The following is a 13571-nucleotide window of genomic DNA, read 5'->3' on the forward strand; positions in this document are numbered from 1 at the left end:
AAGTACGTGAGATATTTTTTTTTTTTTTTTTAGAGAACAAATAGTTACAGTCGTAAATGAACATGTACCGTGTAATCATTTTAAAAAAAATAAATAAATATGAAACCCACATAAAAAAAAATTAAAAATTTTTTAATAGTGAACTCCACTTTTTTCAAAACGATTGCACGGTACTTGCTCACTCCATAATTGTATGTAGTATCACTTTGAAAAATACAAAAACATGCAGTCCCTACCAATCCTTGCACATGCCATGAATAATGTTTGTTATATGTTGCTTGCCAAACAAATTATCATGATTTTAAGCTTTTCCCCCCTTGTTCTCAACAAACATGCAATGGTAAAATAAAAATAAAAGAATAATACACCAATCACATTTGGTTGTCTACCTTAAATAATGTCTTGAGGGTGGGGGTAATCAATGCACACACGATTGGATTTTCAACCGGGAGTGACTCGCTTTGCAATTTTGTCTTTTTTTTGTATTTTTTTTTTTTTCCCAATGGCTAAGCAGGCGCCACTCTTCATAAGTCATGATTTTTGCCCCTCGATTTCCGGCTCCATTCATCAAAAATGCCTACAAAAATGGTCGACTTGATCAAGTAGATAATACAATTTTTCTTCTGATTTTGTTTATTTCCATTATTGGTAAATTCTCCATTTTTGTAGTACACATCACGGCACTCTACTGAAACCAATTGCATCAAGCAGTACTACATCAGAAAAACAGTAAGCAGGAAATGGGGTTGAATCCCTACCTAGAATTCTCAACTGCTACACCATTGTTTAAGATAATTCAGAGATTCATGTAGGTATTTGTGATGAATATATAGATTATACAATATCATATCATGGACAGAAAAAAAAAAAAAAAAAAAAGGAAAAATATTGCAGAAAATATAGGAAAAAGAAAACCTAGAATATATGCAGGTGCGACTAATTAATAGACAAGACATGTAGGAAAATATAGAAATTTTATTGACGAATATTCTGACTAATAGAATAATAAAATATTGATCATGACAACAATAAAAAAAAATTGAAAAAGACAAATATCTCCGAAATCAGTGATATGTCGATTACGTCAAGCCTTGCGATATCTCACCAATATGTTTTAAATTTAAGACGCTGGTGAATACTCGACTACTACAAAACCACAGAAAAGGCAAGGAGAACTGCAAAGCACCCGTCATATCCTCAACCCATGATAAAGAGAGAAGCTTACAAACGCTCTTGTTAAAATCAAGAAATCAAATAAAAGGATAGGTTTGCACTGCTAATAGGCAGATTTTCACTTTAAACATTTTCATTGGCAAATCAAATCCAGTACTCTTGCATTTCATCTTGCTTGTTAGAGCCACACATATTTCAACATGAGCACGAGGAAAGATGAGGGCCACCACAAATGGACAATTGGATAATTGATCACAAAAATAGTAACTCCCACCTCTAATGTCACGGCTTGTGGATCTTGAAGCCAAAAACTCTTGGAACATAGCTCTGTGTTGCTTTTTGTGGCTTTAGATGTCCATATGTCATTAGAAATAAGTGGGGAAACGTGGTTCCAAAATAAGCGCCATCAATATCTTGATAAAGTCAAGAAAATCTGAAATTGTAACCAAAAGAAACTTGCAAATTGAAACATGTCATATATTTAGCCACAGTACTACAATGGTCAAAACAAAGAATTATTAATCACACAAATCACAAATTCATGCATTAAGCTACAGTTCAGGGGAAGCTCCAACTGCACTATAGATGAATAAATGTACAATATAACATCTCTCTTTTCTTTTTTTTTTTCTTTTCTTTTTTTATCAGTACAATATAACATCTTTAGCTGCCAATAGTAAATAGCCTAAGAGTATTGCCAAAGACACAAAACTAAGCAACAACTTTAAACAATTTAAAAGCATAAGGTTGTCTCTGCAACTAGATTAACGAAACTGACTCAGATTTCATGTGTTTCGCTCAGGGTTCAGGGCTCATAAATGATTAACCTATCCATGATTGACTCAGAGCTCATTTACTATCCAGTACAATCCTAGCTTAAATTTCAAGTCCAGGTGTTATGCAAATTAGCAGGGTTAGCAGAAAAGCATCAAATGTGAGCACAATGGTTTCTTTCACACCAGTGGAAGAAGCAGCAGCAGTGAATGAGCTCATATTATGGTAATCCAGCCAGGCTGAGCTTGTTTTGCTGCTTGCCTTGGCTCACTCTTAAGTTAATTGAATGAAGTTCAAACAAAAAGTCCAAATTCATTTCATCAACAAGGTAAGCCAAAGATCCCTCAATTTTGTCTTTTAGGTTCACAAACCTTGTTGTGTCACTTACAAGCCCCTCCTCCTTTTTTGATCGGTTTATAAGCCTGTCCTTTCTATGCTTCTTAGTTATTCTGCCTTGGCTACTTTGTACAGTTAGATCACTAAAATTACCACTCATTGCTGAGGCAGATGCATGATATATGCAAATAAGTTTCTTAGCGATTAACGAGTGCAACAGAAGGATACTGCCTTGGTACTTGGATCGAGGGTAATATATATCTTCACATTTGGGGCAGTAGATTTTTACAGTGCTTGAGCGAGGAATATCTGACTGACCAACTGGGAGGCAGGGTTGTCCACAGCAGTAAACTCTAGGGCATCTTCCAAAATCATAGTTTTTGTACTTCTCTAACTGCAGAAGATTTAATAACTATCCTTTACAAAAATAGAAAAAGCAAGCAAAACAAATAACAGCAAAAGTGAATTCTAAACATTACCATTGCGGTCATTCCCTTGCTGGTCAGTATGTATCGAACATGTATAAGACCATACAGCATCTCTGCTGCTGACTCAACCAATTCATTCTGCTCTTCAGTGAACATGTCACCTGAGCAAGTCAATATCCATACCCATTAAAAATGGCTCAAGTGCAAGATCCTCCACACACACACACACACACACACACACACACCAAATCCAACAAAAATAAATCAGCCAAGATGTTCATTTATGGATTACATCAGGCAATAGAAAGGCATATTTGCAATTAGTAAATCAAAGCTGCACAGCAATATTAGATCAGAGTTTTATTCTAACAACAAAAGGTGTCTCCATAACCAGCCAAAGGTGTGCCTTGAATATAGTGAAATGGTTATAACAAAATAAAAAAAAATGCAAATACAGACTTTGTGAATTGAAGAGAAGGGGACAAGACCCGCAGAAAAATGATAAGTGAGAGTAAAATTAAAACCTCTTATGTAATGAAATACTCTCCATCCAGTGACTACATGACTGCAACCTAACGCCCAGGTTAGCCTGACGGCCAGCTAAATGAATAGCTTCCCTCCACAAGATGAATTTTGACTCAACACACAATGGTATGCAAGTTTCACCCAGAATCCTCCACAGTAAGTTATGTCCTAAACCAAAACCCTTAATTGAAATTGGTCAAAAAGTCAACCATTCACGACGTCAAATTAAATTTGGAAAAAAAGTGCAGTCCAAAATTTGTAAATCAAAATACATGTCAGCATAGGATATTTCTAACCATGAGAAGACTCAACGTCCAAAATCAGGTCAAGTGCATAATCATAATATGGAACTTGACTGCTCAAGCCGCAAAGATTGAAATCATCCTGAATGTATTCATCATCAACTTCACAGAAAAATTCATTTCCTCGCAAATTGCAAAACCACGAAATCCATGATGTATCATCTCCATCAGAACCACTAACATCCGACTCTTCACTGTCTGTTTCAGATTCCTCTGCAATCAATGCAAACAAGGTAACCATCAGCAGAAACAAAAAAGAAAAAGAAAAAAAGAATGACAACTTTTTAATCAGCTGTATATTATATGTAGAAATTACATCAATTTATTGTAAAAAAATACACAATTTGCCTCACAAAAATGTGACTTGAATTGCCAGCAACAGCCCTCCCATGAAAAAAATTCAGCTCTAAAATTATCAGGAAACCCAGCTTAAAATCAAATTTTCCAGAAGAGATTGTATTTAACTTTCCGGCAAAAGAAAGAAAGAAACATCATAAGTCCACTGGCACTAGGCACATCTAATTAATATTACTCTTGCGACAGATTGGATCTGTAGAAGCACGATGGCCATCAAAGTCCAAATTACTACTTTAGTTTGATTACCTATCACGTGATTACTATCAGAAGACAGTAAAAAGCCATCCTATTTGTCAATCATAGTATAGCAGACTCTCAAATAAGACTAACAATAGAATTTAATGCATATCCATTAAAAATTGGGGAGAGACAGAGAGGGGCTACAAGGGCCAGTGGTAGAAAAGTCTCAGAACTTCAAATAAGTTTAATTTCTCTGCTTGCTGTAACCACGTGTTATGACTACCAGTCTTATATTAACAAAGCATGAGCAAGAAAAACCATATGCAAAAAAATCCAGTTATAGGCTTATAGCTCTTGCACTTGAGGACTAGAGATTATATGTCGCCTTAGTCCACCACTACAAATTCCACAAACGGAAATCGGTAAGAAATAAAACTTTGCCTAATTAGATCTAACATGCTAATTTCGCTTCATAACATATCATTACTCGCAAAGCTGCTTCACCCAGCTCAGATCCTATATCACAAAGGTGCTTCATCAATCAATTTAGTCCAACCCAGTACTAGCTGTTTTTTCATATAAACAAAAAAGAGGAAGAGAAAAAAAGAAAAAGAAAAAGAAAGCACTCCAGAAACGAAACGCAATTTACGTAACACAAGCTGGAACTGCAGAGACTGAGTAAACCCAGATTCCCCACAAAATTCGCTTCCACAATAAAAACACACAGTCCGGACCATTCAAGGGGGGAAATAAAAATAAGGAATGGCTGACCATCGGAACACTTGTTCTTGGAAAGCGAAGTTGGGCGAGAATCGCGAGGATCAAGCTGCTGCGGTTTACCGGTGGACGTGGAGGGCACAGAGAGCTTTTCTTTGTCCTTACTGTTGAGACCACCCCTCGAAGTGGACGGGGACGACTTCTCTAGGTGCTTGTCCAGCGCATCGTTGATGCGCTTGCGATCCAGCGGGCCTGCCACGATGTCCGATCTCGACGACCCACCTCCACCTCCTCGATCCCGATACATAATTTCTGTCCAAATACCTCACTAGCTCTTACACGATGTCCGGGATTCGAAGAGGCCAAAGATTTCAAGCTCTGTGGCCGTTCATATATCGGTCACTAATATGTCTGGACGTAAAACAGAGAAAGACCCTCTCAATTTGGACAATAATGGTGGGGAGGGAATAAGGGTTTTTGGGATCGGACGGTGATGTCTTGGAGGGGGAAGAGAGATCGAGTTTGGTAGGGCATGGGTTGGAAAACGAATAGAGAAGTAGAGAGAGAGAGAGAGAAGTAGAAAGCTAGGGTTTGAGATTGTAAGGGAGAAATACGGGAATGGCTCAATGGGAGAGACGCCGAGCTCCTGTTAGGATCCCCACTGTCTCTCTTTGTTTTGTTCTCTATCTGTATCATCATTCTTTTTTGGGTTTAAATTATTTTATTTTTATTTCATATTTTCTCAGATAGTTTATTTTGTGAGTTTTGTTACACATAAATTCAATACAATTAAAAAAGGTCAAAATATCAATAATTTTTTAATATAATTAACATGAGATTTTTTTACATCATTGGTATACTAGTATAAAAAATAAAATTTTAAAACATAATTTTTGTTTTTTATTTTTGCTTTTAGCTCTTTTTGAAAATAATTACTTAATATCCCGATCATTTTTACAAAACTTCTCATTTCGTCTCATCTAATTATTATAACTTTCTTAAATTCTCTTACGAAATAAAATAAATAATTCAATTTTTTCAAATCTCAAAATAAAAATAATATTATAAAAATATATTCTAACTATTGATGCGGTAAAAATCTCTTAATAGGTCGGAATGAGAGAAAGAGTTATTCTCGGCCCATTGGGGCAACTTGGGCCTCGATCGACGTTGTATGAAGCCCCTAGCAGTGTTCTGGTGCGGCGGCAATGCATACGTCCATGTGATGAACGAAAAATAAGTGCATAGAAAGTAAAGAGAAAAGACACCAAAATTTATGTGATTCGATGCTAGGCCTACGTCCACAGGGGTTTAGGGTGGAGAAATCTATTATAATATTATTGTTTACAGTCTTTCACGATCTCTAGTATCTTATTGTATAATGGTGATGCTAAATATAAATTTACTAGAGAAGAGGCATTCAATAGACCTCTCTGTGTATCTGGTTTCGAAGGAGAAGTCGATGAAGGAAAAATTCTCTCTGGAGAAGAAGAACACTCCAAATGAGAATAAGAAGAACCCCCTGTGTTTATCTGATTGCATTTTCTCGCGTGCACCCCCTGTTGGTAAGGCCAAACCTTTGCGTGTTTCATTGCGCCCCCTTGATAGGCCCATGCACCCACCATACCTCCTAACCCCTTGACAGCCCACTACTTCCTAATAGCCCCACATCCCCTGCTATCCCTAACCCTTACTTTTAGCTCTCTCCACATGCCTCCTTGCCCTTTTGTCCCCTGCTGGGCCCATAACAAATATTTTTATCCCTTTATATTTATAATATTTTATTCAACTTTCATCTCATTTCATATGTAAAAACAAACTAGACCTAAATATTACATTATAAAATGGGTTGAGATGGTTCATGAATAGTAGAATAAAAGTTGAATTATTTATTATATTTTGTGTGAAAATTTAAAAAAATTATAATGATGAAATAAGATGAGTTGAAGTAAATTTTAAATGCAAATGAGGTGTATATCACTTCTCTTGTTTGAAAATAGTTACTTTAAATGTTACGTTTCATTCTAATTCTTAACTAGCGATAGCCTATATTAATGCGAGCATGCTTGCTTATCAATCCTCATACTAGCTCTGCTATTTAAAATAAGAACAAATATAGATAGAAGTCATTGTTGGGAGTAACCATTTTGCACACATGATGTGGCATTACCTAGACCACACATCTCTCAAGTCTAAAATAAAAAAGTAGAGAACTAAAAGTAGCCATATAATAAGTGATGCTACAGTGACTTCTTTCTAGCATTATTCTTAAAATAAATACTACTAATTCATTTTTTCATAAAATATGTTCGCGTTTTACAAATAGTTTAATGAGTATTGAAAAAAAAGTAATAATATGCGTGCAATTGTTTTTATAATTTTTTATATAATTATATTTTAAATAAAATATATTTTTATTGAATAATAATTCTTGGTATGATTCAAAATGTGTTTGAATGTTGAAATGAGTTGAGTTGAGATGATAAAATATTGTTAGAATATTATTTTTTAATATTATTATTATTTTAGGATTTGTCCAAACCGAGTCTAAATATTTTGACATCTGAGTATGATATGGAAGAAGGTAGCAAACCTCTTACCATAATTTACCGTATTTAGATTGAACATTAACAATTAATTTAAATGTTAAAGCTATTTTAAAATTTTCAAGAACTAAAATTTTGTTAATTCAACTATTTTTATAAAAATATATTTTATTTAAAATATAAAGAAGTTCGAAAATAATTGAACTTATATTAAAAAAGAAAATATTCGCATAAGCCACTATTTGACTACAGTCGGAGCACACCTTACGTGTCGACAAGGATTTTTTTTCCCTCCTCTCTCATTTCTAGATGCGACAACGCCCCTCAACTTCACGTGCCCCTCTCTCGTCGAATGAACTTCATCTAGAAAGTTCCGAACTCCAGCCAAATGACTTGGTGGAGGTCCAGCCGAAGAAGAAAACTTTTCCTCTTTTCTTTACAATTTGCGAGTGCATCTGTAGGAGGTTCAATTTTATTGCTACCTGCTACTTTCCCTTGTTTCCTTTTTAGGTTTTCCTTTATCTTCTCTGTTCCCATCTGTTTCAACCTCCAAATTTAGCGCTCTCTCTCTCTCCCGTTATAAAATATCCTTAATTGGCTGACTCTTTGGATGAGAATACCAGTAATATTGCTACAACAGTTTGGATTCGGCATTTGATTAAACAAAAAAAAAAAATGAAGTGTTTCTTCGCTTTCAAAGACAAATCCAAGATGACTGGCAGTCGAATGAAAAGTAGTAGAAGAAGTTGAAGATAAGGCTCTAAATCGCCGAAGACCCCCAAGAAAAGCCTCTCCATTTCTACTCATTTTGTATGCTACGGTTTTCTTGTTTTTCTTTTTTGTTTGTTGGCTTACAATCTGGCTTACTCAACAAAACTTGTTTGCAGCAATTGTGTCATTTTGAAGTAGTTATTTGATTTATATCCCTACGCGTTAAGAGACTCTGATTTCTCATCAATTTGGTGAAAGTTTATTGCATCGTTTGTCTGTTTTTCTTAACTGAAATGAAATGCTTGGAAAGTGAAACTTGATATTTTTCGTTGGGAGTTTTCAAACTTTTGAAGTGCTAGTTTTGAATTTTGGAGTGGTGTGGAATGGAGAGGCGTCATTCAAACCGAGTTTTGATGGAAAAAAAAAAAAGATGACACGTAAGGTGTTATAGCATTTCTCTAATTAAAATAATGATTAGATAACTTAATAAGCAAGTTTAGTTAGATGTGAGAGCACTCTTATTGGATTAATTAAAAATTAAATTTATTGAGTATTTAATTATTAGAAAGTAAAATATATTCATAATAAATTAACTGAACTTCAGCTACAATAATTTTTAAAAAAATTTTTAAATTTAAAAGTTACTGTACATACATCAATATATATATTTTATTAATTATTTATCTCTTTATTTATTTCTATCACATATTTTATTACAATTGATATATTAATTTGAGTTAGTGATATATTAATTTAATAAGATTATGATTATTAATTAATATATAATAAGTAGAATAGTAAATTATGATAAAATAAATTAAATTAAATATTAAAAAATTAAATATTTTTAAAATTATTAATTATTTATTATTATATAATAAATAAATATAGAATCTAATGTAAAGATTTGATGTAAATAATTAAAATTAAATTTATTTTATATTATTTTATTGTTATGTAATAAAAAATAACTATTTTAATATAAAAATTTATGTGAATAGATAAAAATTAAATTTCTCTTATATTTATAAAAAATATCTTTTAATTTTGATTAATCTAACGAGAGTATTGGAGAATTAAAAGAGAAAATTTATTGTACAAAAAAGAGATATTTTTCCGTTTCATACTGCAACGAACTTAACCCGAGTTTGTTAGGCACACTACACGCAGGCCCAAACTAACCCTAGTTGCACGCCAGCCTCTTCTATTTATTCGAGGGCTGTGCTACTCTTTCATTCCTCGTGCTATACGCCATTCTTGCCCTCTATTCCCCATTCTGTACGATTTTTAACCCCTAGGTTTAGCTTCCAGCCGTTGCCGTCAACGACAACAATGGCGTCCGCAGATGTCGAATACAGATGCTTCGTCGGCGGGCTCAACTGGGCCACCGATGACCAAGCCCTGGAGCGTGCCTTTTCTACCTACGGCGAGATCCTCGGATCGAAGGTCCGTTTGTCGTCGCAGAGATTTTCGATCTGACCCGATCCGGCTTATTTTGTCGCCGATCCGAATCTGATCTGATCTGATCTGTCTGCTATGCTCTGTTCTGTTTCTGTTACTTGATTCCCTCTATGAAATGATTCTTTTATTGCTATCTCTATCTCACACTAATCGGTACGTCCATCTTCATCTTTCTAACCAAAAGGCGAAGATCGATCGGTTCTTGTAGATTTTGATTCAGTCTAACCTTATATCTGTGGTAGATCTGACCTGAGTAGATCTGTTTATTTTTCGTTCTCAGATTATCAACGACCGCGAGACTGGTAGGTCAAGGGGCTTCGGATTCGTGACCTTCAGCAATGAGCAGTCGATGAGGGATGCGATAGAGGGGATGAACGGCCAGGATCTCGACGGCCGTAACATAACCGTGAACGAGGCTCAGTCCCGCGGGGGAGGTGGTGGCGGTTACAGCCGCGGGGAGGTGGTGGAGGATACGGTGGCGGAGGATACGGCGGCGGAGGTGGACGCCGTGAAAGTGGAGGTGGGTACAGCCGTGGAGGAGGCAGCGGAGGAGGCTACGGTGGCAATGGGCGTGACCGTGGGTACGGGAGCGGCGGCGGCGGCGGGGGTCCAGATACTCCAGGGGCGGTGAAAGTGGGGACTGGAGGAGCTAGAGGCTAGTCTACTATTCGACTTTAGGGTCAATAGGTGGTGATGGGCTTTGGTTATGGGTAGTGTTATGTTTTTAAATTCGGATTTGGTTCTCTTTAGTTAATGTATCCTGAACTGAAATTAGCTTTTAATCGCATGAGGTATTCTACGCCAATTGAGTTGCTTTCCGACTGCTTTGCGTCATAGTAAACTGTATTTCCTTTGGAAAAAGCCAGGGATCCGCTGGGGATCCCGCTGGATCTTTTACATAGAGATGACACCCGATCCTGATCTTTCGAGTAGTGGGCAAGATTCTATCGCATCTGACATGACGTTTCCTACGGAGATTTCGGTAACTCAACGAATGATTGATCTGATAATGTTTTTAATAGAGATATATAGGAGGGATAATAATATCTTACTATTTTCTATCATTTCTTTATTATTTTACAGTGAATTTAAAATTTTTATTTTTTTAGTGTTCTTTTAATGTATTTGTTTGACATATTTAATTATTAAGAAAAAATATATAAATTCACTAATAATTATTTTTTCAATCATTAAGAAAAAAAATTAAAAAATAAAGAGAAATAGTTCACATGATGATGATGGGTGGATTGATATCATCTCTAGGGCTAAGCTTTGATTTTGATCGAGTCAGAATAGTCGTTTTGACCTTCGACTTTGATAATTGGAGGAAAATTTTTGCTCCGATTCAGTCTCCAAATAGAGGTCTGACCTTCGATCGGAGTTCCAACTGTTTATTTGGTTAAATCAAGGTCTTTTAGATTTTTGGGCTTAACAAATCCAATTTTGAACTTGTAAAGAAAAATAATAAAAAAACTTAAATTTAATAGTTCAAAAACTAAATAACACGTAGATATAAGGTATAACAGTCTCATTTATTGGAACACTGAACACTAACTTAGTCTTTAGAGAGAACTACATAAATACTGCGTGCACAGGTACACTTGTGCAACAATGATTTCACTCAATGGTCCATTGATTATATCTGAAATGAAGATAGAAAGTCGCAATTAATATAAGGAAAAAAATTGGTAATAAAAAATTAAATATAGTAAAAGTAAAATTTGATTCTCACCAATAAAAAAAGGTTCTCCATAGTCCCTCAACTCCATCCCAACTCTCAAGGGCGTCTGTCTCAAACTCTCAGTCATCGGCAATTATGTTAAGAGTTCTCAATTAGGTCTATAAAATTATAAAAAGTATAATTTAAATAAATGAAACATTAAAAATAATTAAATAATTATTTAAAAGCATATAAAGTTACCCAATTCAAGTTTATAGTTCTTGGCATAAACGCTAATAGTATTTAGTCCAATGAGCGTTTCACTTATCCAATTTTGTGTGCAAACAAGGGCCTTCCCGATTAACGGTGACAAAATTCCGATAAGCATCCAACACGCAACCTCCAGTGCTAAGCGTTAACTCTAAGGCAACCGTAATAACAGGAATGACTAGTACTCTTGAACTACACAATAAATGATTTGATACTTGACAGAATTAACCTTTCACAAATATATTGAGCTCACAATACAAACCAATGGATTGAGTCACTCAACTACAGCTCATAGCAATAAGTATAAAAAGTGCAAACATCTTCTTGCTGACTGTTTCATCTATTGATATATTAAAATCATCTGTATGAACTATTAAATAAATTTTTGGTAATTTGTAATTTGATTTCACTGGTATGTTTGACTGGTGAACAGTTTGAGGAGCATCTTCCTTCTTCAAAAGGAGTTGGTTTAGTAACATTATGTTTGAGGAGCCTCGTAAAAGTGATTATATATTCTAAAGGTTTTGCACGAAACCAGCTAGAAAACTGAATCTAATTTCACTTGAAAATGTCGTGTCAGAAAGTCTCATTTAACTGTTCTAGTCCCTCAAGTCTCATTCAACACATCAAGCCATGTAAAAGTCTCATTTCAGAAACACTCCCAAGGAAATGAAGTAGCAATCAAGAATATCCCATGTGGCAAAACAGAAAGGAAACAAAACAATGAAACATGAAGATCTGGCAAATATTACCTTCTGATAAAATTGAAAATGAAAATGAAGATCTACGTCTATCCACTTGTTAGATTGAAAATGAAAATCCTAAATAGTAAAATTATCAATTAGCAATTGATATTGTGACGGCGGTGTGAAGACGACAATAAGACAAATGGTGGTGTGACACTTCGGCGACGGCGGTGTGAAGAACTCAGAGGAAGAGTAACTCACGGTGAGAGAGAGAATAGAACTTGAGAAATTTAGAATGGAGAGGGAGGAATAACAAATGAAGAAGAAAGGCAACGAGGGCTTATTCTTTACGTAGCAAAATGGCATTGTTCCTATTTAAATGGAACGCCATTGTTTAAGTTAGGAATAAAAAAATCGAAGTTTGGAGTTCTCCTGAACTCTGACTCCGACTCCGAATCCGTTTAAATTCTTGAAACCACTCCGTTTCTGATTCAGATTTCTGACCACTTCAACTTAGTCAGAGTTGGAATCGGAGCAGAGGTCGGACAGAATTAGAATTCTCGAAGATTTGCACAGTCCTAATCACCCTTCCCCAGTAAAAACGATCTTAATATTTTCATCGTTTATCTCTTCCCCTTCGAATCTTCTTATTTTTCTCTTAGCGAGTTGAGATAAAAGTTAAAAGTTAAAAAAAAAATATTCTTAGAATATTATTTTTTAATATTATAATTATTTTAAAATTTGAAAAAGTTGAATTATTTATTATATTTTGTGTAACAATTTAAAAAAATTATAATTATAAGATGAGATGAAACACATTTACTATTCAAACGGGATTTTAATCTCAATTTTCTCTTATCTTGGAATTCTAATTTTTCTCTGGAGTCATTGAAAAAGATACATAATAGTGTAGTGATATCTTTACACTTCATTTACTATTATTTTACTATTGAGTTATTTTCTTTTCCTTTTGCTTTTTAAATATGGATTAAAAATCACAGAACATGACTTTCTTGTATAATATAGAAGAAAATAAATTTAATCAAACTAACTAATCATGTAATTTAATTTAAAATAAATATAATTTTATAAAAATTGATTCTCAAAGAATAAAAAAATATCAATTTTTATTTATTTATTAATCGAAAAAATCTAAAGTTTCAGTTTCAGTAGTGAATCGGTCTGTTATCGGTTATTATATTTTCAAAACCAGTATATACCAATGAGATTCTAAAAAATGTACAAAATCAGACCGAACCAGATCGATTACATTCTTACAAATATTGTTTGGAAAGTGTGATTTGTCCTAACCTATTTTGCATTAAAAATCCTTTAAAGATATAAGATGAAGTGGTGGGAAGTCCTTCCAAAGATCCCATTAAAGCAATTACAACATTTAATCAAATAATGATTAAAGAGCAATAATATTTTTAAAATAAGTTCGA

The 13571-nt window shown here is 34.4% G+C and overlaps 2 protein-coding genes across 2 annotated transcripts; one reads left to right on the top strand and one right to left on the bottom strand.

Moving 5' to 3' along the window:
- Positions 1-957: 957 nt before the first annotated feature.
- On the bottom strand, positions 958-5478 carry LOC121240095 (putative casein kinase II subunit beta-4). Its single transcript, XM_041137570.1, has 5 exons — positions 4847-5478; positions 3533-3751; positions 2763-2872; positions 2512-2677; positions 958-1586 (listed from the first exon to the last, which is right to left on the bottom strand). Exons 1-5 carry the CDS (start codon positions 5097-5099, stop codon positions 1456-1458), a joined length of 879 nt encoding a protein of 292 aa, XP_040993504.1. The 5' UTR covers positions 5100-5478; the 3' UTR covers positions 958-1455.
- A 3797-nt stretch (positions 5479-9275) lies between these two features.
- Positions 9276-10311, top strand: LOC121239630 (glycine-rich RNA-binding protein GRP1A-like). The gene is given in 3 exon segments (XM_041136908.1): positions 9276-9495; positions 9791-9961; positions 9964-10311. Coding segments are annotated over 3 exon segments (492 nt in total). The 5' UTR covers positions 9276-9381; the 3' UTR covers positions 10171-10311.
- Positions 10312-13571: the final 3260 nt, after the last annotated feature.

This window comes from Juglans microcarpa x Juglans regia, chromosome 7D (genome assembly GCF_004785595.1).
Source record: "Juglans microcarpa x Juglans regia isolate MS1-56 chromosome 7D, Jm3101_v1.0, whole genome shotgun sequence".
Taxonomy (NCBI): Eukaryota; Viridiplantae; Streptophyta; class Magnoliopsida; order Fagales; family Juglandaceae; genus Juglans; species Juglans microcarpa x Juglans regia.